The sequence below is a fragment of the Stegodyphus dumicola genome, chromosome 1 (genome assembly GCF_044657685.1).
Source record: "Stegodyphus dumicola isolate Sdum_Otavi_A_Nest chromosome 1, ASM4465768v1".
Classification (NCBI taxonomy): domain Eukaryota; kingdom Metazoa; phylum Arthropoda; class Arachnida; order Araneae; family Eresidae; genus Stegodyphus; species Stegodyphus dumicola.
In genome coordinates this window covers 23,983,619-24,006,679 of record NC_140768.1, presented here as the reverse complement: position 1 = coordinate 24,006,679, position 23,061 = coordinate 23,983,619, and the positions used below count along the sequence as shown (strand labels likewise).

The window sequence follows — 23,061 nt, the reverse complement described above, 5'->3', positions numbered from 1 at the left end:
TACTCAAACTCTTTTCTGACGGCTTTTCAAACGCACATTTCAATTATTCTACTTATTTATGCATGTTAAAAAAACATTCTTTTATATGGAAATGAAATCCGAAATGTAGACATTATTTCAATGTAACCATTATAACCCTCTCACGTCTTCACATAAGAAATCAGAAAACACACTCAAAACTTCAAACAAGCTGACGTTTAACCTCACTTGACATAGTAAGGGAAGCGTTTTCTTGCCCTCACGAGGCGTGGCTTATTTGCTTCCCCCGGCTTCACTATCCTCGTATTGCGACAGCAGAGACGCCATCTCCATGTATTCTAACCTCCTTGGTCCCGATACTTCACATTAAGTGTATGTAATTTGGCAACAATCTTCGTTTCAGAAATAAAAACAATCGAAATGGCTTTCATGCGGTCTCTGTGTCGAAGTTCTAGTCCTGCTTCCAGGCTTAATGTATCTTCTACATTTCGAACAAATAAAGCTGACTACCACGAAAAGGTAAAAGAATTGAATTTATTTGGTGTCTTGATTTTGCAATTTATGTTTCTCTACCATAGCTATTGCACAACCAAATTAACGCAGAACTTTGGTGTTTTATGTCTTATATACTAATAGTTTTTATTTATTTATTTACATCCAGTTAATGTTCGCTTAATCGTATTTCTGCCTATAAATTTTGCAACGAATATCAAATACTTTTTATTGGAATTATGTAATTGATGAAGTATGTACATGTGAATGATAGATCTTAAATGATAATTATATATGATTGAATTGTTTGCTTACTGTGCATTAACAGTTTTGGAAACACTTTCTTTTTTTCGAAGCACAGTTTTCCAAGCTTTCTTTTATGTATAGCCACAGGTATATAAACATGAATTGCACATAAGCACTTGAAGCTTTCCATTACCTCTTCCCGTCATTTTAAAGACTGCGTAGTATCCCAATAAAACTTTCAGTTTTTACTCGAATACTATTGAATCTCCCTCTTAGTCAACGCTCACTTCGAGGCTTATATTTATTGTTTAATGTTGTGGCTAGAAAAGCCGTACCGTATACTAGGATTTTACCCGAATTTATTTTTAATTAATTATTAAAACTGTTCTAGCTAGAATGAAACAATATAAGGGTAAACGTTTACAATTGGGTGCCCCTTATTTTTTGGCGATTCATTTTTGATGCAAAGATCAGCGCCAGGAAGGTACAATTTCAAGATGGCCGCTACACAAAACCAAAATAAGAAGTCAAAGAATTGCACAAACTCTGTATCCATGTACACATCGATCTGTTTTCACTAAAAAAACATCCCAGAATCGCACAAACTACGCATTGCGCACTGCATTAAATTTATCCGTGTACACATCATCAATTTTCATTAAAAAAAATTCAGGAAGCTGAAACAAAATTAAAACTATCATGGTAACCAAAAATGAGGTTTTCATGGCCAAAATTAAAAAAAAAAAAAAAAAAAAAAAATTAAAATCTGAAATTGTTCAGATTTTAAATTACGTCCAAAGGGGCGTTTTTTTAACGTTTTGAGTGTTACCTTTATTTATTAAATATCATGTTCTTTGCACTTAAACCATAAAATTCAGTTCAAGAGCAATATCGCAAAATAACGTTAAATTAAGCATATCTTTAGAATTTCCGATATACACAGTCTCGCGAGCTGGAGATAAAAGTATTTTTTTTCTATATAACGTTGCCATTTCTCGCTTTTAAAGCATTGAGTTTGTAAATCAAAAATTCGTTAAAGTTTTACAAAATATAAAATCTATAATAAAACAAATTCGAAATTTGGGATTTCAGATGCCCATATTCGCAGTAGGATTTCGTCATTCAAAATTCGATGGCTCTATGTACCATTGTTTTATCACAATGCGAGAAATAGACAATCATTTATGCAGATTTTTCATTATTTAATTTCTTCAAATATAATGCAGGAATCTAACATTTTGTGGCAACAGTTTGAAAAGTGAACCGACGTTTATGAGTCCGATGCAAAATGCCAAAACGAAAGCAATAGTCCTTCGAGACTGAAATCCCTTTGGACTAAAAAAAAAGTTCCTAATCGAAGGAGTACCCAATTCTACGCTAGAGCCCAATATAAGTGATTAAAAAGGTATATATGTCGGTATACATATTTTAAGGGTGACAGCTGTGTAATAATAACCAGAAGTAATGAAATTTCGCTAAAATGCCATGATATAGTTAAAAAAGTATTGGAATGTCACTGTAAAGCACTATTACCATTCATCTGCAAAATTAATCTGCCAGTTTTAAAGTATTGGTCATTCTAAGTTTGAAATTGGTGTGAAATGTCTTATTGCAATTGGCAATTATTTATCGGGAGATTTGAGTAGCCTCAAATGATATTGGTTATGTTGTGTACTGTTTACTGTACAATAGCTGCTTCAAATAAGAGAATTATGAAAAGAGTGCAGTTTGGTAACTGAATTTAGGTTCGTCAAAATCCAATTCTTTCTTCCATACCTATTAATATGCACACAAGGCATATTAATAGGTATAGATATGCCAACAAAAGGAAACTAGTACAAGTAATTTCCCACTCCAAACTAATATTTTGGAATGTCACTTATTGTTCAAGTCAGATAGGAAAATGCTAACCCCCCCAAATGAAAGTGTGGTTGTAGATACACATGAGAACTACAATAAGTTATACATTATCAATGGCCATGACATCATTAATCTTCTTTCTTAATCATCCCCCCTGGCCTGGTTATTTAGATATTACATTATCCTCGATATTGGATGTCCAGTTTGTACTGTAGTTCAGTTTTCCTTTCTAAGAATCGATTTGCCATGATAGAATCTGGAGGAAATAATGAGAATTTATGCTTGGGAATGCTCTCAGGAATTTACATTTGCATTGCTCATTAGGGTAGAAAAAAAAAAAAAAAAAAATTAAAAAACTTTTTTCTTGTCTGAGTCATTTTATGGTTCCAAATTGGCTGGAACTAATTGTGTTCAAATTCCAGCCCCAAATATTGATACCTTGAGGTTTCACACTTCAATATATCAAGCAATACCACAATAACATTTTAAACAGTTTTATGCTTTTTTCATGAATTGCTTTGTTAAATATTCCATTATTAGCACGAGAAGTTGCTTCTCGTGCCAAAATATCGAATTTAATGCCAAAATATGCTACCATGTGCCAGAAGGAGTTCTAATCTGTCTATTGGCTCCATATCAAGGTAAGCAATCACATGGCCTCCTTCATCTTTGAACGACTTTGTATTGTTAATTAGTTGGTTGCTCAGTGTGTTTTGCCAATCCTGTTTTACCAGTCATTGTGTTTCTTGGACTAATATGGCATCAACTAGAAGTGTATTTTTTGAGATCATTGTGGATCATAAACTGCATTGATTTGTATGCTTGTTTCACACCAATGAACTGCCTTTTCGTCATCTTTTCCAAAAGATTGATGTAAATAAATCTGGACCACAACAGTTTTCTGGAACAGTAGGAAAATCCATGAAAACATGTAAAATCCTTTCTGTGACAGGTTATGTTCCTATTCCAATTGATCTATCCGAAATTGACAAAAATATCTCAGTACTGACTAAAAATACCTCCTTGATATTTCTAAGGCAGTATCTTCATGGTTCATGCAAACAGGAGTCCTGGGAAGATGGCTCACTACAGTCAACAGAATTTGTCTTTATCTATCAACCTCTGAACCAACAAATGACTTGAAGCTACTAGCCGAGTATGCTATAAATGTTCATGTGCCATCCTGTTTTGAAATAAAGAAAATCCTGAGAACAACAGAAGAAAAGTTTGTTCTTACGAGAAAATTTTAAGGCAGTCATTCACAAAATTATTCGGAGGAATTGTTATTTTGCTCACTCTGAAAACATCCTGTTGGCGATGCTGGAAGATGAACAAGCACATATTCGTGAACATGGCCTGAGAAGAGTACTCAAAGCAAGAGAAGCTGACTGGAAGATGAAAATACAACAATTTGTGCTTCCCAAATTGAATTTCAAAGCAAAGAAGTATTTTGACATGATTCAATGAGACAATCCTTCAGAACCACCAGCTACTTTGAACCTCAGCAATGAAGACTTAATATTGATTAGAGGCAGTTCTCAGTTTGAAATAGGAAAGCTCACATTCTCAAGTACTGAGACTGGCGACAGAAGTGTCATTGGCAACATGTAATGCAGAAGCCAAGGGTGGTCCATATGCAGATGAATCAAGTCCTGAAACGAACGTAACAAAGTTCCGACACAAAGATGAATTCTTCGGTTCTCTTATGTGGAACCAAAAGATGATGAGTGATTAAGCTGAAACTTTTTACTGGCATTTTTTTAAAAATTAAAACCATATGTTGGGTCAGGAAACAAAAATAAAAAAAAAGCATTAAAAATAGTTTGTTTTTATTAACATTAACATTGCTTTTTATATTTACGTCATGTAGAACCAGAAGATGGCGAGCGATTGAGCTGCAATTTTTTACTGTGTTTTTTTCATCAAACAGAACCATTTGTTGGTTCAGGACATAATAAAATTTGACAATTTTTTTTTTTTTTTCCTTTTTCACTCCACCCTATTGTTCATGTCACTGTCATTTTGCAACCCCTTTATGCTTTTCTTAAAACTCTTTTCTTTATCCTCTCAGATTCCATACTTTATCTTTGGTTTAAATATGCTCTAGTTACCTCTTTTAGAACAAACATTCGTTCTGTAACAGGAATGCTAGTCATTAGAGGCTGTAGTAAACTAATGTTGTAGTTTTAGAGTCTAACAATTTTGTAAGAATTTTTTTTTTTTTTTTTGTTACTACTGTCAATTTGAAGCCCACTGTTGTCTTCAAATTTCTTAGAATTCTGACCTATATCTTAAATTCTATACTTTTTCTTTGGAATAAATGTATCGTAGACATTTCTTTTATTCATATGTTCTTTTTCATCTTTTGTCTGATTGAAAATTATCTTAGAAAAATTTAGATCAGCTTTTTTTATCTAAGTTATAAAAGTATCCATCATTGGTAGGTGAAATACACTCTTTTGCAAAAAAAAAAAAAAAAAAAAATCGAAGCATCAAGAAGAATTTTTGTGATCATGACAAAATTTGGAATGCAAAAACATCTTGATCGAACATGCAAGTGATCAGTCTCAGGGCAAACGAACAGGAATTGCGATCATAGTGCTCATTTCTAGTGCACAATTCGCAAAGTAACAGAGGCAGTAACAGAGGCAGAACATTTATCTTTTTTTTTTGTTGTCATTACAACGATATGGAAGACCTTACAGACAACTAAACGACTTCGAACGTGGTCGCATTGTAAGGTTGCGTGATGCTGGGTGCAGGCATGAAAGTTTTCCGCGTTTTCGCGGAATTCCGCTTTTTTAAACGTCACCCGGGCTGTTTCTGAGATCGATGCAGAACCATTGAGAAATTGCGACTGCCAAATGTGGGAGGGGGGGGTAAACGAAGAACACGCTCTCTCTCTCTCTCTTCCCTTTTTCTTTGTCAAAAAACTTTACATCATGCCAGAGATCGCTAAATACGTTGTTTCACGTCAAGGCAAAGTAGGTAGGGCTTATGTGGAAAGGCAGAACAAATGCGTACGAATATCGAATCAAAGAAGAGCAAGCAACTGTCAAACGAGAGTTGACTTCAATAATTTCAGCAATTCGTGCTGGCGCCATCTGTCGGACATACGGATAACCACTTGCATTCTCCAGTACACAAAACTTATGAGAAGAGATAGAGATAAAAAAGGAAGAGCGAGAATCTAAAAAAAAAGCAATTAAACATTGTAGAAAATAAAGAAGAAAGTAAAAAAAGTATCAATGGATTGTATAAAAGCTGCTGAAAAGAAATTGAGACTAACTTGCAAACGGAAATTAGAAAAGTTGGCTGCAAAAGTAGCAAAAAAAAAAAAAAAAGCTTTTTCCCTAAAAATTTTTAATCAGGATTGAGTGAGAAAGACAAAATAGTTATGTTTTATATTCCTCCTTTAAGTATATGTTATTTTGTAACTATATTATCTCACATGGCTACTTTTTCTGGTGTTATATAAAGTACTGTTATATAAAGTATTGGACTAAAAGTGAAGATAATTGAAAGCTTATAGTAACAGTTATATATATTATATTATATTATATTATCTCTAAAACTTGTCATTGCCTGAAAATGGGCAGTAATATATAACATAAATATGTATATTAGTCCTTGCCTCGATGAATTCAAGCATGCATTGCCACCAGGGTCGGTTTGACCAACTACTAAGTTTAACACTTAGTGGGTAATTGTGAGCCATGAACAAGTGCTATGATGTTGATTTTTTAATAATTTTATTATCTGTGTATGAGCTATATACATATTCAATTTCATCAAAAAGAATCACTTCCTTCATGGTGCTTCGATTTTTTTGCAAAAGAGTGTGCGTTGATGTATGCTTTCAAGGGACTGGAGATTTGGTCCATTAAAAAAAAAATATGGGAGGGGAATGTCTGTTTATAGATCTACAACTGTAAAAAAATTTTGCATTTCATAGGTCTGATTTGTGTTGTCCTTTGTTGAAATTTTCAGAACCTTTCTGAATCAGAAATGTTGTTGTGCCTTAAAAGTTAAAAGCAAAAACTGTGACTAAAAATTCTAAAATATGAAGATATAACCATTTTTTTTATAATGTATGAATGAATCTATGCTTAAAATGGTATTAAGGCTTTATAATTTAGGCAAAGTTTTTGACAGTCCTTAGAGTTTAAAAAGCAGAATTGGGGATTAAGGATTATAATTTCTACAGGGGGGGGGAATTGCTGTTTTCATGTTTCATTCTTCCAAACATTCTCAACCGTAGTACATGAGGAGATACACATTTTCTTTTTTCAAATGTACTTTCATGAAGTTTCCGAGGCCCTCACTCCTTTGGCATGTCATCTGATCTAAGCAAAGCAGTTTTGATTTCAGTTTGAATTTACGCTCAAATATATTTTTTTCACTCTGGCTTTGCCAGTGGCATTTACTGCCAGTATACTATGTTCCCGATTAGAGGCATTTTCTGAAATTTTTTATTTATTTTTGGATCTGATAGATAACGAATGTTTAGAAGTGCTCGCTTACTGAAACGAACCTTCAAAATCTCCTGCATACTTAGCACGCGTTGCGAAAAATTAAAAGTTCATTAATTTATGCAGTCATGTTTTAAAAGAAGGTAGACATTAGATTATAAAGAATAGCTTTCTCCAAATTAGGCTCTGTATTTTTATAAGCCTAATAATATGTTATATATTATTATTTATTGGTGTTAAACTATTAAATTATATTTTTGAATGATAATTATTAGTATTTGAAAAAGTGATTTAATGATTAATATAGTATTAATGTTTAATTTTATGCAAAATTGATGTAGATGAATTTTTTAAAATCCATTTATTTCAGGTCATAGATCATTATGAGAACCCACGTAATGTTGGATCACTGGATAAAAATGATAAACATGTTGGAACTGGACTTGTTGGTGCACCTGCATGTGGAGATGTTATGAAGTTGCAGGTATAACTACTTCTCTTTCAGTTTCAATTTTAGCCACAAACAACTTTTTTGATGAGTAGATATAAGGGATATAAGTACATGATTTTCATTCATCAGAAGATCTTATTGTTTTAGTTCAAGTAAAAAATGTGTTTCTTGCTTCTTGAAAAATGTATTTCGGTAAGTGGTCAAAAATTTTTTCAACAAAAATTAGTAGAAGTAGGATAAGGAAGTATAGGTAGAAGCTGCATGTTCTGACTTTCCTGAAGAAATGCCACATAGGGTCGATATTCCTGTCCTCGTCGAATATTTCATAGGCAAAAATGTCCGAAAGGCAGGCTGACGTATTTCTGATGGCCTTGTCATAAAATTTTTAGTCTGTGCAGAAACTCGGAGATGAGCTCTACTTTGAGGTCATTGTGAAGATTTTTATTTCGTACTTAGTATGGGCTGCATTGATAATCCTGAGAATCTTATTCTGTATTATCTGCAGAGACTAGATCTCCTTTTTTCTGTTTTTTTTTTTTTTTTTTTTTTTTTTCTTGGATTGTCATGTTGGGAGGCATATGTAAGTATACGCCAAATAACAGAAGGGTAAATATGTCCTTTGCGATTTAGCATTGGAAATTATCTTTGAGGACTTGATATTGTCTCATGGCAACTCCTCAGGCCTTGCTAAGCTCATCTGATGTGCTTTGACCAGGTTTAACGTAACTCCTAGGTAAACAGCCTGGTTGACTTTGGAAACATTATGTCCAAAGAGAGTGATGTTGTTGGTGATTTTATCCTGCATACTGTACTTGCGTATCAGTAGAACTTGTGATTTTTCTTGCTGGATGTATGTTTTCCATTTCGCATACCAGTCCTCAATAATAGGAATCTTCTCTTGTAGTTTGCCCATTGCATGATATAGGCGTCTCAACTTGATAAGAATCGCCATGTCGTCTGCATAACAGGCGAGCAAGGTATTACTGTTTCTGAAATCAGGAAAATCATTTATGCATAGAATATACAAAATTGGCCCAATAACACTTCCTTGCGGGATGCCACTGAGGATGTTTCTTGAACCAGAGATGTCATTCCCTTGATGAACTGAGAATGTACGATTTTGTAGGAATGACCGTAACATAAGAATAATTTCTCTTGGGAAGTCCATCTGGATGAGTTTGTAGGGTCTTGTGTGCCAGACATGATCAAAAGCTTTGGCCACATCTAGCATCAAGATGGCGGTACTCATTTTTTTGTACAAGGCATTACCGATAAATTCTGTGATTCTCACAAGCTGAGTAGTGGTGGAAAGCCCTTTCTGGAAACCATGCTGATTGGAAATATTTACATTGAGATAATCCTTGATACATTCATAAATAATTCTGTCTAAGATTTTAAATCGTATGCCAATTTTTTCTCCTCTTATATATCTATGGTTCAAGTAAATAGAATTACTGCATCAGTTCGTAGGAATATGAGTGCTATTTTTAATAAGTTTGGAAGAAATATATAAAGCTCTGTTTCCACTAGTAGTGCAGTGTGAATGCATAGTATCATTGGAAGAAATGCATTTGCAGACATTAAATTCATTTAATTTATGTTTTTGCTAGCTGTGAAACTTGGACAATATGTCTGTTACTTTTATCGTACTTGGAATGGAATTTGTAATTCGAATTGGTATGTAGAATGGAGGGGAAGAGAAAGAGAGAGGGAGTGTAGGCGGGGCATGTAGGATGCTAGTTTTAGAAAGCATATATATTTATGTATGTAAGATGAGATTATGTAAATCAAAATTATAATTTAAACTAACAGTAACCCTTTAATTCTCCCTCTCTTTTCTAAAAATCGTAATAACTTCTCTGGATTGCATAATTTCTAGATCATTCCATCTTACATGGCCTGTGCAGCGCTGGTGACATAACTCTTGGAAACTGAAACTTTTCTAACCTAAACCAAAACCTTTCTCTTAACAAATTGCCAGATTAGATAAATGTGCAGTTACCTTGCAGCTCTGTTGCTGCTTGGATGATATATTTTTTTGCTTGTGCTTTGTCATACTGCTAACTATACCATTATTAAAAATGTGATACTGTATATAAAATCGTGGTCTGCGTGTTATGACCATGATCTGTGTCCAGCAGTAGATTATGTTTAGTTGGCTACATTGGGCTATCAGTTTCTCCTTCAAGTGTCATCTTTCTAATTATGCAGCAGTCTCTCCAAGTTTTTATCACTCGGACAAATGTATATATATAACCAAGGCTACCATGTATAGGTTTTTGAGTATCAGTTGCAAGTTTTGAATTAGCTTTTAACTAAAATATTTATTTCTTGTGTTCTTTTTGTACTTTATGTACAATTTTAATTTCTTTGCAAGTGCATCGAGAAAAGAAGCAAAGCCATGGAGATTTAATTATCTTTAGATAAATTAATTTGATAAATTTATTAATGAATTCAGCTGTCTGTCTCAATTGCTTACGTTTGACGAAATGCGCCAAGGAAATTAGCTGGAGTTTTACGCTTTTCTCTTGATAAGTCTGTGGGAAACCTCGAATTGGACTGATTAACCACTTTTTGCAATTTTTTGGTATATAATTCTTAGCTTTTATTAAAATTTTTGTTTGCCTGTGTTGTTTAAAAAAAATTATAGATCGTAAAAAAACTTTTTGGCTTTACTTAATCCAGTTTAGTTTTTCAAGTATATATTCTTGTAATTATTACAGTGGGGTTTTTTTCACATTAACTTTTACTGCAATAATCTTGTATTCTAGTTTATACTTGTGTAACTTCTTTAATTTGGAACTGCAGTATCAAATGTGCTTTAATTTAAAGCATTTGCAAAATTTTTTGACTTTCCTATTCTGTGCTAGTATTATATATATATATAGGTAGTGTTCTTTCATATATAGGCAGTTCCTGTTATCTTAGTTCTGGAAATAAATTCTTACCAGGAAAATTAAATAAATACAAATAATTTGTTAGATTTAATGGTACTATTCGGTTTCGAGGGCCATAAAAAATCGCCAAACTATAGTTGATGCCAATGCTCCCAAAAATAATTGCGGCAACCCTAACGCAAGAAAGGAAGTTTAATAGTAAATAACTATGTAAGATTGATATTTTAATCTAGATGAAAGGTTAATTTCATATAATACTTTTTTATTATTATAATTTATATGAAAAAGGCTAAACATGACTGAATGGAAGCATAAGAGTAAATAACTATTTCAGATCATTATTATAATTTATATAAAAATTGCTAAACATAACTGAATGGATGCCTGCATCGCTATTTTGCTACCAACTTATCGCTAAAACATAAGTTCCATCTCGTTGGTTGTTCAAACGTAATTTTCTATAATGAATGATGCATTTTCTTTGAAAATATTCTCGGTAAAGTGCAAAATCGCTCACTTATTTGTTTGTCGCTTTTTACAAGGGTAAAAACAATTGGATTTTTGTCATTTTTCTTTTACTTTTTAAGTGAAAATAGGTGTGTGTACATAAATAAAGCCAAGGGTGTGCGCAGTGCCATTTTTGTGCAATTCCGGGATTTTTTTTAAAGTGAAAATAGGTCGATGTGCACATGGATGCCGAGTATGTGCAATTCTTAAAAACGCGTCGAGCAGTGGGTGATTCTGCACTTTACCCAAAATTCTATTGCCGACTTTTCGTCATGGGCAATTCCCAAATTGTTAAATCCATAGGATATTGAAAAAGGATTTAAAAATTAAACTAGTATTTCAATGGCGTTTTAAGAAATATAGAACTACATAAACTTATGCAATCCTGAAATTAGCGCGTACGCTAGATTTGGCGCGCTGATAAATGGGCGCGTTTGCTAGATTTGGCACTTTTGCGCATACATTTTCGCTGCAATTTTTTATGGTCCTCAAAACGGAATAGTACCGATTTAATTTATATAGTATTATAAATAAATTGCAAAACACAGATATACATCAGATTGGAACATAGAGCTGAGAAAGCTGCAGACAGAGTGGAAAAAGAGTTCAGTATTCGAATTCGCCATTCCAAAAGATTTAGTCATGCTACTACTTTTACCTCCATTCTATTGTTACACAGATACAGTTTATTTAAATGTCTAGTTTTACAAATGTATGTGTACACACATGCATACATACATTCCTGTCCCAATAACAGAAGTCTCATTTTTTTATTTTATTTTTAAATTAAATTTATAGTAAATTAGAGTAAATTTTCTCTCATTGTGGTGTTATTTGAAATGTTTGTAAGAAAGCAGTTGACTTCTCATTACGACAAACCTTTTAAACGTGCGTATTTTTTTAAACTGCAGATTAAAGTTGATGATAATGGGAAAATAACTGATGCAAAGTTTAAGACTTTTGGCTGTGGCTCTGCTATAGCATCCAGTTCTCTTGCTACTGAATGGGTGAAAGGGAAATCTGTAAGTATTAAATATTTAAATTCTTTTTTACTCTCTTCTTTTTATTTTTATTTATTTATTTATTGTGAGTATTATGAATATATTAAACTATTTTTTATAAAATTGGTTTGCTGAAGAAAAAAAGTATATATACCAGGTGCACCCTTAAAGTAACCAGACAAATTAAAATACGAAATGATAAAGTAAAAAAAAAAAAAAATCGAAGAATAAATGTATGTTTAGAATGTATGATATCTCAACTCTCGTTGAAGCCAGTTTAAATGGGTTATTTTATCATTTACATAACAAATGCAGGAGTCGTTTTATTTACTGAGAAGAAAGACATTGTAAAAAAAATTGCTTCAAGATTGAACAATGTTGTAATTATGAATTTTGTTACTAATTAAGTAAATCTGCTACTAAAAGTTCAGAGATGATTTGAATAATATATGGTGATGCATCATTATGTATCAAGAAGAAAATGTATAAGTGGTACAACTGCTTTAAATGTGAGTGAAGGTGAACAAAATGATAAAGTTTCAAAAACTGAGGAAAATGGACAAAATTCATTCTGTATTAAAAGCTGGTAAACATGTAACAACTCAGCAACTTTCAGGCATACTTTGGATAGCAAGTAGGTTAATTTTAATAGAAAATCTGAAAATGAGAAAAGTTTGTGATTTTTTTTGACAGAACAGCAAAAAGAAGACAGGAAAGTTTGTCATGAAGATTTGCTAACTATTGTAAGACATAGCAATAATAATCGAGAGGAGACCTGGTGTCTCCAATATGACCGAGAAACAAAAAGACAAAGTGCATGGTGAAAGGACTGTCTTCTCTCAAAAAGAAGCATGGATGTAAAAATCAAAGAAAGGTGATGCTGATTGCTTTTTTTCATTATGAAGGACTTAATCATGGTGAATTTGTCTCTGAAAATCAATTAATTGATCAGTATATTTACAAGGAGGTGCTTTTTTGATTAAAAGACAGTCTAAGGCAAGTTAGGAGAGACCTTTTTGATTTTGGGCTATGGTTTCTGCAGATATTAAATCAAGTGTTACTCATGTGAGTAACATTTGTGCTGTTGTTGTGACTTATCTCACTTGTCTAACAGTAACATCAGAACAAGCCCACGAAATTCATCATGGCAAGGAGGGCAAGATTACGCTTGTCGTTGGCTAATTCTTTGTTGTTGTATTCTAACGTCTGTAAACAGTGTTTTGATGACCTTGAGAAATGTTCAAAAAATTATGGAGACTAGCTTGGTGATTATTTTGCAGGTGAAAAAATTTTTGAAGTTTAGTAATCTTTTCCTTATTTACAAGAAATTGTGCAATTAGTTTATGGGCACACTTTGTGACATACACTGTATCCACAGAAGTTCACAAATGTTGTTTATACTTCCAATTACAAAAATGTTTTAAATATTCATGTTTTAGCATTCTTAAATATAGAATTATCAGTTTTGTAACAATTATGAAATGTAATATTTTACAAGTTCCTTTAGTCTATATACTTATAAATTTTGTATTTGTAAAAAGCAAAAACAAAAAGTGTGACTCCTGTACAAGAAAAATCGACTGACATATTTGATATTAAAATTGAACATCATATTCAGGGTCCATACACAAAGTAAAAGGCAAAATGCTTGCATTTGTATTTAATAAAAATAAATTATTATTTAGAAAAAAGTTTTTTAAGTTAAGCGTTTTTATGCAGATTATTGTAAAATTATCGATCAATATAACTTTTTCCGAAATGGAGATCTTATTCCCAAAATGTGACAGATTTCATGTTTTAGAAAACACTAGCAGGCTTCAATATTGGATCATTCTCAACTTGTAGTATTATTTGCATTAATTAAAAATAAACTTGTACATTAATGAATTTTTGGTACTATTCTGATTTGAGGACTCTAAAAAAATTGCAGTGAAAATGTATTCGCAAAAGCGCCAAATCTAGCAAATGCACCCATTTAACAGCACGCCAAATCTAGCGTATGCGCTGATTTCAGATTACCTAAGTTTATATAGTTTTGTATTAAGATGCCATTGAAATACTAGTTTAATTTTTATATCCTTTTTTGATATCCTATGGATTTAACAATTAGGGAATTGCACATGACGAAAAGTCTGCAATACAATTTTGGATAAAGTGCAGAATCACTCACTGCTTGACACGTTTTTAAGAATTGCATATACTTGGTATCCATGTACACAACGTTTTCACTTTAAAAAAAAAAAAAAATCCCAGAATTGCACAAAAATGGCACTGCACACACCCTTCCTTAGCTTTATCTATGTACACATCGACCTATTTTCACTTAAAAAGTAAAAAAAAAATTGACAAAAATCCAATTGTTTTTACCCTTGTAAAAAGTGGCAAACAAATAAGTGGGCGATTTTGCACTTTACCGAGATTTTTTTCAAAGAAAAGGCATCATTCATTATAGTAAATTATGTTTGAACAACCAACAAGATGAATTCATGCTTTAGCGATAACTCGGTAGCGAAATAGCAATGCAGGCATCTATTCAGTTATATTTAGCCTTTTTTATATAAATTATAATAATAAAAAAGTATTATATGAACTTAAATTTTCATCTAAATTAAAACATCAATCTTGGATAGTTATTTACTATTATACTTCCTTTCTTGCATTAGGGTTGCCACAATTATTTTTGGCAGCACTGGCATCAACAATTGTTTGGCAATTTTTTACGGCTCTCAAAACCGAATAGTACCGAATTTTTTTATGATTATGAGATTATGATTCTAAAGTAATAAAACTTCATGAAAAAATTTAAATCTTTTTAAACTTTGAAAATTTATAAATTACTTGTGTGAAAATTCTTTTGGTCTACCTTTTGACTAAATTTAATGCTTAGCGTGATGTTGAAAGTGTTACATTTTCCCTTAGGCAGTCTTGTCAAAATGTCTTAAATATTTAATTCAAGCTCTTTATTAAAATTCAGTTTGTTTCAATAGTTTTATTCTATTAACCAAATGGGTCAAAATTTTATAGAAAGCATATGTATTTTAATTACATTAAATCAACTAGTTGGTTCTAATTCTTGTTTTACTAAATGAATTATCCAATTATAGCAGCTTGAAAAATTCCTTAGATAAAAATAATACTGAAAGAAAAAAATGCAAGATAACTAGTAATAAAAACAAAGTAAAATAAATGAATGAAATAAAAGCTTTTACGGTATATCCCCTTATGTAATTAATTCCATTTCATTCAAAGCCTTCGCTCTTTCTAGGAATTTATATTTCATTACGATGATTAGTTGATGCTTTGAATTTTGCCATATTTAACATAAAATTTTCTTTAGCTATTAGTTCTAACAGCTTTTGCTCAGTTAAGAGATACAGTTTGAAAGGTATGTTTCTTTCTTTATGTGAAATGCTAAGATGCAAGAATGTTAGAGTTTCTATGTTAGAGTTTTTGTAACGCCTGAAGATTCATTTTCACTGGACTTATGTTCTGGTAGAATAAGAATTTTTGCTAGTTAGTGTAACAGCCACTATATTTAGTCACCAATATTGATTAGCTTAATCACCCAGTCTGTAATATGCAATTTTCAGTATCACCAAAGACTTACATGATGGCCATTTTAATGAGGGAGCCAAATTTCATTTATATTCCACAAGGCCGGCACCAGAGCCAGTAGAGTACAACCAGTGTAGTTGGACAGGGTGGCAAATTTATTATGATAGTATACAGGGCAATATGGCCTTCACCGTGCAAAAGAATGATAACACAATACACATAAAGTTGACATGACAAACCTGAGCCTCAATGTTTATCCCGAACGCCACGTCATACCTGTCACACCAGGAAGTCCCTGTAGTACTGTGCGGTCACTGTTCTGCCATGAGGAACAAAGTGGCAATTAATGACACCTCTGATGTCATACGCGACGATCACCATCAATTTCACTGGGGAAGGATTCTGACAGACCTTCTGCTGCCTTGGTGATCCAGGATGTTGCCACTCCACGGACTGACGTTTCAGTTCTGGTTTGTATGCCCTGGCCCAAAATTCATCGATGGCGATTATTCGTGACAAGAATTGATCGCCGTCCTGTTGCCAGCGTGCAAAGTGGTCGGAGTATATTGCATAGGGCACCCACCTTTGAACTCCCGTCAGTGCATGTGGTACACACCGAGAAGTGATTTTGTGTAGCTGTAGCTCATTACGCAATATCCTGTGGACAGTGCGTTTCTCGATGCCACTTGCCCTCTCTAATTCCTAACGTCCATCGTCTGTCTTCATCCATGAGGTGCTCGATGACGGCACGTGCCAAGTTGGTCCACACACTGACAGGTCGTCTCGAACGTTACTCATCACTGGTTGACACACGTCCTTGCTGAAACTTTCCTACCCACCGTGCTACTGTATGATATGGTAGGGCGTTATTCTCAAGGCCTTCTACTAATTCACTGTAACGTTCCATCGCATTTCTCCCTCGGAGAACGGCTATTTTGATGTCAGCGCGCTACTCAACACGGGTTACTTTCATCTCGCACGACACTCACCAACTGACTGATTTCAGAACCCTTGCTACCACAGAGCCAGCTATCACAGAGCCATCTGTTGTTCTGCATACACACTATGCCTGCAGAACTTCCACACGACACATATATGTTTTGTGATCTGTTCACATATCTACAAGAAAAAAATAGTTGCCATGACTTTTGCCTCAACCCTCGTAGTCTTATTTTTGCTTTAATCTCCATGTAGATCAATTTTATTATATTTTAATTCTGTTTTCGTTTATATATAACATTAAACTATAGTCATTTGTCTTTTAAGGTTGATGAAGCTCTTAAAATAAAAAATAAGGATATAGCTAAAGAACTTTGCTTACCTCCAGTAAAGCTACATTGTTCAAGTAAGCAATTTTTAACTTTTTCTCTGAAGTATATTAAATTGTTTATTTTCTATGTGTAATTTTTCTTACTTCATATTCCTTAACTGCTTCGAGCCGGGTAGCGAAAACGTGCGCTTATCGCTGAGGCCGGCAGTGTCTTACGCGAGCGTCTCTCCAGGGCCAGGGGCTTTTTTGCTACTAAGTCTAAATCCATGAAATTTCCGAAGTATCAACGCATTGTTTAATAATGCTCTATAGTATTTAAATGGCTTATGCTTTATAAATATTTTTATATATATACTTTAATTACCTTATTTCTTGTTTAAATGCATATTTTACACATTTTATTTTAATTACTCACCATTTTATGACTTTTAACATTATAATCTGAAAACTAAATATATTACTTAAAATTCTCTTTTCGTATGAAAAATTTTAAAACAGGGATCTACACACAGTCCTACATTACATTCCTTGAACTCGTAATAACTCATTTGCCGTTTTGGAGGATTTTTCCGGGAATGTGAACAAACGAACATCGTCGTCTCATTTTCTTATCAGTCTCTTCTGAACAAAGTTTTGGAAAATGTCTTTCAGTTAATCTTTCAGAATCAATATCAGAATATCAGAATCAATATCTGAAATATTTTGCATCATTTCTGCTATTTCATGCTCTGTTAAACATTTTCGACGCTTCGACATTGCAACGGTAAAAACAAAGAATTCACGTCTAACAAGATCTAATTATTTTCTAAAAACTGAACTACAAACCAAAATACCCAACGCTTTAGAGCAAATAAAACTTCTCTACTTACAGTAAACAACTACCATGTGCGAATAAAGTGCGATTTAAAGAGACGTCATAAATCACGCCATTCGGAAACATTTATTTCCCCGTTTGTTTATATAATCAAAAACACGTGTATGTGAGTCATGCTTCTCTCATTTCGAGTAGAAGGTCTAATTTACATGTATCTGAAACCATATGGACATACAGTGCCATCTTGTGGCAGAAATTATAGTTTGAAAAACGTTCCAAAGTACTGGCACAAATACGTGACAGTCGGTAGAGAATGGAACTATCCTCTGGCACGCCTGCGTGTCGGCCGGTAGGTAAGTGCGTTCGTTGCTGGCACGTATACGTGACAGTCGGCGCGAAGGGGTTAAATAATGTCTGACATAGTTTAAATCATTAGCATTAAGGATTGATTCTTATAAAATTATGCTTAGGGTATAAATAATGTGAGCCAGATGATCATTGAATTCTTGTTTTGTTTCTGTAATAACTTGTTCATATCTTTGGAATATAAATGAACATTGGTCTTTAACATTTTAATTATTTGCTCATGTTTCTTTATATTAACACTTCAGCATTTATATATTTTTTTGTATTTAATGATAAGAAATTAATTTGCATATACTTATAATAAACTGATGGCCTTTGAAACTGGTATGCAATGAAGAAATTGCATTATAAACTTGGAATTTATATAAAAAGCACTATTGGGATATGCAAATTATTAACATTTCATGGCAAACACGCATTACAGGCAAGAATAATGACACTCAAATCAGCTGAAAAAGGCAGATTGAAATGCCAGTTTTAATTTGAAATTGCTTTTATCAATCAATTTAAATTGCTTTCATGTGCTGTTAGAAGGAACTTTTACGAGTGCATCTCAGAATTTCACATCAGAAAATTCTCGGCCGAGACTGCAAATTATCGTAGTATGCAACTGTTGCTCACATTCATTGAGATATGATAACTGCCGAGACAATTTGCAACTAATGAATCTAGGAGGTTCACTCAGAGTGACTTGCAAGATCTCGATGATACCCATTCATATAACTGTTAGAGATTGTACAGCCATCCACACTTCATGGATCTGGAAATTGGGTATGTAGTATAGATTAAATATCTGCACGCACAGGGCAATTACCTCTGAATGCCTGTGATTACCATTACGTACTTCAACTTGTTTTGATGTTGTTACAATGCACAAATCTTGCTTCTGCTTACAGTATAATAATTATCATAAGGTGGGGGGCATAATAAGGAAAGACCAGTGGGAACAAATAGTGAAGCTTCCATTCTTCATCCTCATAGCCACAGCACCTGGTTTCATATCATTGGATGCCAGTGGTCCACCTAGTGGCTAAATGGATAAAGAGTGCTGAATATTAGTAGTTTGATTTTGGGTTTAAAATCCTAACAAACAGTCTGGCTGCAAGAACATTTTTGTGGTTTCTGTCTGTCATCTGAAACAATTTCCCTTAGCAAATAACTTAATGTACTTTACTAGAATCAAATAATCAGATTTAGTACATTCACCTGTATTCCATATATCCTGAATTTTGATCATATTATTGTTACATTACTGATGCTACATTAATTCTGATTGCCGTGCCATGTTTCCAGGGCATCTGTCACCCCACCCAGGACATAGTGAGATTACAATTTCACATTTTTTGGAGTTACTGGAAGCTTTGGATACATTTTAAAATTCCTTATCGGGACAGAGTGTTACTTCATGAACCGTTTCTGTGTCACTTAGGTTGTGATTACTCACCATATACCAATACGTACTAATTGTATTCACAGTAGCTTTAATAGGAATGATGACTTTACTGTTGTGCACATTTCATCACACACATTAACACATTTGATTTTCGGTTTTGTCAAGAAATCTGAGTTGCACATACATTGTGCATTAAAAATCTGTTTCATAAGGAGATGATTTTGATGCAGATATTTGATAATATTTTCCATCATGCCACCTGAGTAGTTGTCTCATTTTTCTGTACTCTGCCTCTTGTTTCATTTTTTCAAATTTAAGTAAGGTATATTCTTAACATGATCATTAAGATTACATAGTCTTAACATTAATCAACATTATCATTTCAAGAATTTTAACAGCATAATCTTCTTATAAAAATGAAGAAAACAGCGTTTTATTTAAGTAAATTTATTTCAATCAGTCTTTGGAGGGGGAAAAATGGAATTCAAAAAATTGAAAATATGGGAAACAGGTTCAGTTAGAGAATGTTGTGCCTAGTACTTCGAAGGCTAAGCATATGGTGGATGTGTAAGACAAGGTTGGTTCAGGGAAGCAACAAATCTGGGTGTGAGAGCAGCAAACAAGACATCATAAAAGGGGGGATTTGGTACATACCGAATAGATTTTGATTTGATAAAATCTTCCACAATGTTTCCAACCAGAGTAGTTTATTTCAGAGCTTAGTCTTTTAGAGTGGGCAGATTAAGGTCCATACAATCCAAGAATGATTATTTCAAATTTTAAAGGTGGATTCTAAATAAAACATATAATTTGTTGGCTGTAAAAACTTGATAGGAAAGCATAAATTTTCTTTCTGTACCTTTAATTCAAATATCTGTCAGTTTATGTACTTGTTTTAGTTTTTGCAGTGTAGCTTTTGATGTAAATTATAATACCTAAGTTGATTTTAGTATGCAAGGCTAAAAGTCATGAACATCTAAAGAAAAATATTCTACGTTGTCTGTTGAAGTTTCACATTCTGCAGTGCAAGTGACATCTGTGTTTTCATTAAAAATAACTTTTAATTCAGAGAATTTGTATACTGTACATTCACCATTCTCAAAAAGGAGTGATGTCACAGTTGTTTTGTCTTTTGAAAGAATCATTTTAGTTTTTTTCTTCATCAAGAGCATTGAAGAGATCTCAGTAGTACAGCAAGCAGAAGATAAAAAGTGATGTTTGATATTCATTTAGTGAAAATAAGGGTACCATGGATATGCAAGTGTCACTTTTCTTGACAACAAATTTGTATTTAACTCGCTCAAAGAATGACAGTAATTCTAATATATATTTATTTCTGTTGAAAAATTTTAGAATTTAGAGAAATACCAATCAACAAAATTTTTTAGACTTCATGTGACCCACCGAGCAGCAGAATTTGAAAGTGTTAAAATTTTTAAAAAATTAGGGAAATTCTCAGTATGTCTCAGTCCCTGTATATATTGTATGTACATTGTACTACAATCCCTGAATATTATTATGTATGAGGGTAAGGTGAAAAGTTCTCCACCTGACCTAGAGGTGGCACTCCAGTCAGCAAAAGCTTGTGTTTCCTGCCTGGGTGGAGGTGTCATTAGTTCATATGACAAGTTTCAACTTGTTCTCTCAAGTAGTTTGTTTACACAAATTTTCGCAGTAGACATCTTGTGTGTTATTCGTTAAAATGGATAAACTCGAATGTCGTGCGGTCATAAAATTCTTCATTTTGGATGGATTAAGCCCTGAGGAAATTCATCCAAAGTTTACGGGGATCCTGCTTCGTCCATGTCAACCGTTAAAAAGTGTGCAGCTGAATTTAAATGTGATCTCTCATCCCTCGAAGATGACCCACGGGAAGGATGGCCAAAAAACACAACCACACTGGAAACCATCAAAGAAATGCATGATATCATGTTAGATAGGCAAGTGAAGGTGTGCGATATAACTGAAGCTGTGAGGATATCGGAAGAAAGGGTGCGAAACATCTTGCATTAAGAATAAGGAATGCAAAAGCTCTGTGCAAGATGGGTGCCACATTTGCTGAATGCTGATCGAAAGCAAATGCGCAAATGATTTTCACAGTAATCTTTGGACCAATTCAACAGGGATCCTACCGATTTTGTGGGGTGATTTGTCATGATGGATGAGACTTGGGTCCATCACTACATGCCAGAAATGAAACAGTGCAGGCTGTGGGTGGAAGCTGGTGGTTTGGCGCCAAAGAGAGCGAAGTTAATCGTGTCTGCTGGAAAGGTCATGGCCAGTATGTTTTGGGATGCGAAAAAGATACTATTAATTGATTACCTTGCAAAAGGGAGAACAATTACAGGCGAATATTACTCCAACATTCTTGACCAGCTGGATGCCAAAATTCACGAGAAGAGGCCTGGCTTAAAGAAGAAAAAAAACCATCTTTCACAAGGACAACGTTTGGAAAACTGTGGGATTTGAAATATGATTTGCTCAGCCATCTCCTTTATTTTCCTGATTTGGCACCCTCAGACCTCCATCTGTTTCCAAACTTGAACAAATTTGTTTCTGGGAAGCATCCAATGAAGAAGCTGAGAGGGTCGTAGATGAATATTTTCACAACCTTCCAGACTCTCACTTTCGGAAAAGAATACTGATGTTGGAGAAACGCTGGACCAAGTGCATTGAAGTCAATGGAGGTTATGTAGAAAAGTAAAGCCATATTTTAACCAGAAGTTGCAGTCTTTCATTGTCAGGCCAAAAAACTTTTCACCTTACCCTCACATATTACATAATTTTAATGTTTAAGAATTTTTTTTCCTTTGCATTTATGTTTAAATTTATATTTATTTTTAATGTATATGAAATTTTGATAGGTTATCTTTTTTTCTTTTTAGTGCTTGCTGAAGATGCTATTAAAGCAGCTCTGAAGGATTATAAGCTAAAGCAAACAAACAACAATTCATAAAATGCAGTCTCATCAAAATTTTATTTGTAAATTTTGTATAGTGAATTAAATTTAAATATTGTATAGTGCTTTAAAATTCTTTAAAAATGTTCTGCAATTTAAAGACTTGATTCAATAAATGTGAGGAAAGCATAATAGTTATATCTGTATCTTAGATACTTTACACAGCAAGATACTTACACAGATAGCCCACCTTTTCTAATTTAAATTGGTACTTTTCCGTTTCGCCGGCGCAAATCTCGCCAAGCAAACTTTATTGGCGACAACATACAGTATACACATAAAAAATGTTAGTTCTAAGAATTCTTTTAAAAAAAGAAGGCATAAACATTTTAATATCGCTTAAAATTTTATAAAAAGCCAATAAATAAAGACAATAAATTTGTAAAAAGACATTAATCTAAGAATTTACTATGCTTTCATGGTTTAACATCCTGATTCGCCGGTTCATATCACGTGACCCCAAGTGATCTCATCTCACGTAAATTACTCTACAAAAATCTAATGCTGTCAATAATTATCTACATTAATTTCAAGTTAAATCTTAATTTGGAACACAAGTTTAAATGCAAGAAATATTTAAATTCGTACGAATAGCTTACTCAGAAATTATGTAAAACTGTAGTGCTTTACTTCGCTAATGCATTCTCATTAGAATGGATGAATTTAACACTTGATTTTATCTTTTCTATATTTTCGGCTTCAGGTAAGCGCTGTGATTGCATCCTAATTGACTTAATTACCGAAAATGGCCTTAGACATATAACTGAACTATCTGATAAAAATTATATGTAATTATATG

General features: G+C 33.3%; 1 protein-coding gene across 1 annotated transcript; it reads left to right on the top strand.

Annotated features, from left to right (window-relative positions):
• The first annotated feature begins 341 nt into the window (after window positions 1–341).
• IscU (Iron-sulfur cluster assembly enzyme) lies at window positions 342–22,394 on the top strand. Its single transcript, XM_035364927.2, has 5 exons — window positions 342–498; window positions 7,420–7,533; window positions 11,816–11,926; window positions 16,727–16,805; window positions 22,189–22,394. The coding sequence occupies exons 1-5, from the start codon at window positions 400–402 to the stop codon at window positions 22,257–22,259; spliced, it is 474 nt and encodes a 157-aa protein (XP_035220818.1). The 5' UTR covers window positions 342–399; the 3' UTR covers window positions 22,260–22,394.
• The last annotated feature ends 667 nt before the right edge of the window (window positions 22,395–23,061 follow it).

Coding starts and splice junctions, on each gene's coding strand:
- IscU (XM_035364927.2), top strand. CDS start 400: ATGGCTTTCATGCGGTCTCTGTGTCGAAGTTCTAGTCCTGCTTCCAGG. Junction 7,534..11,815: donor GAGATGTTATGAAGTTGCAG/GTATAACTACTT, acceptor TTTAAACTGCAG/ATTAAAGTTGATGATAATGG. Junction 11,927..16,726: donor AATGGGTGAAAGGGAAATCT/GTAAGTATTAAA, acceptor TTGTCTTTTAAG/GTTGATGAAGCTCTTAAAAT.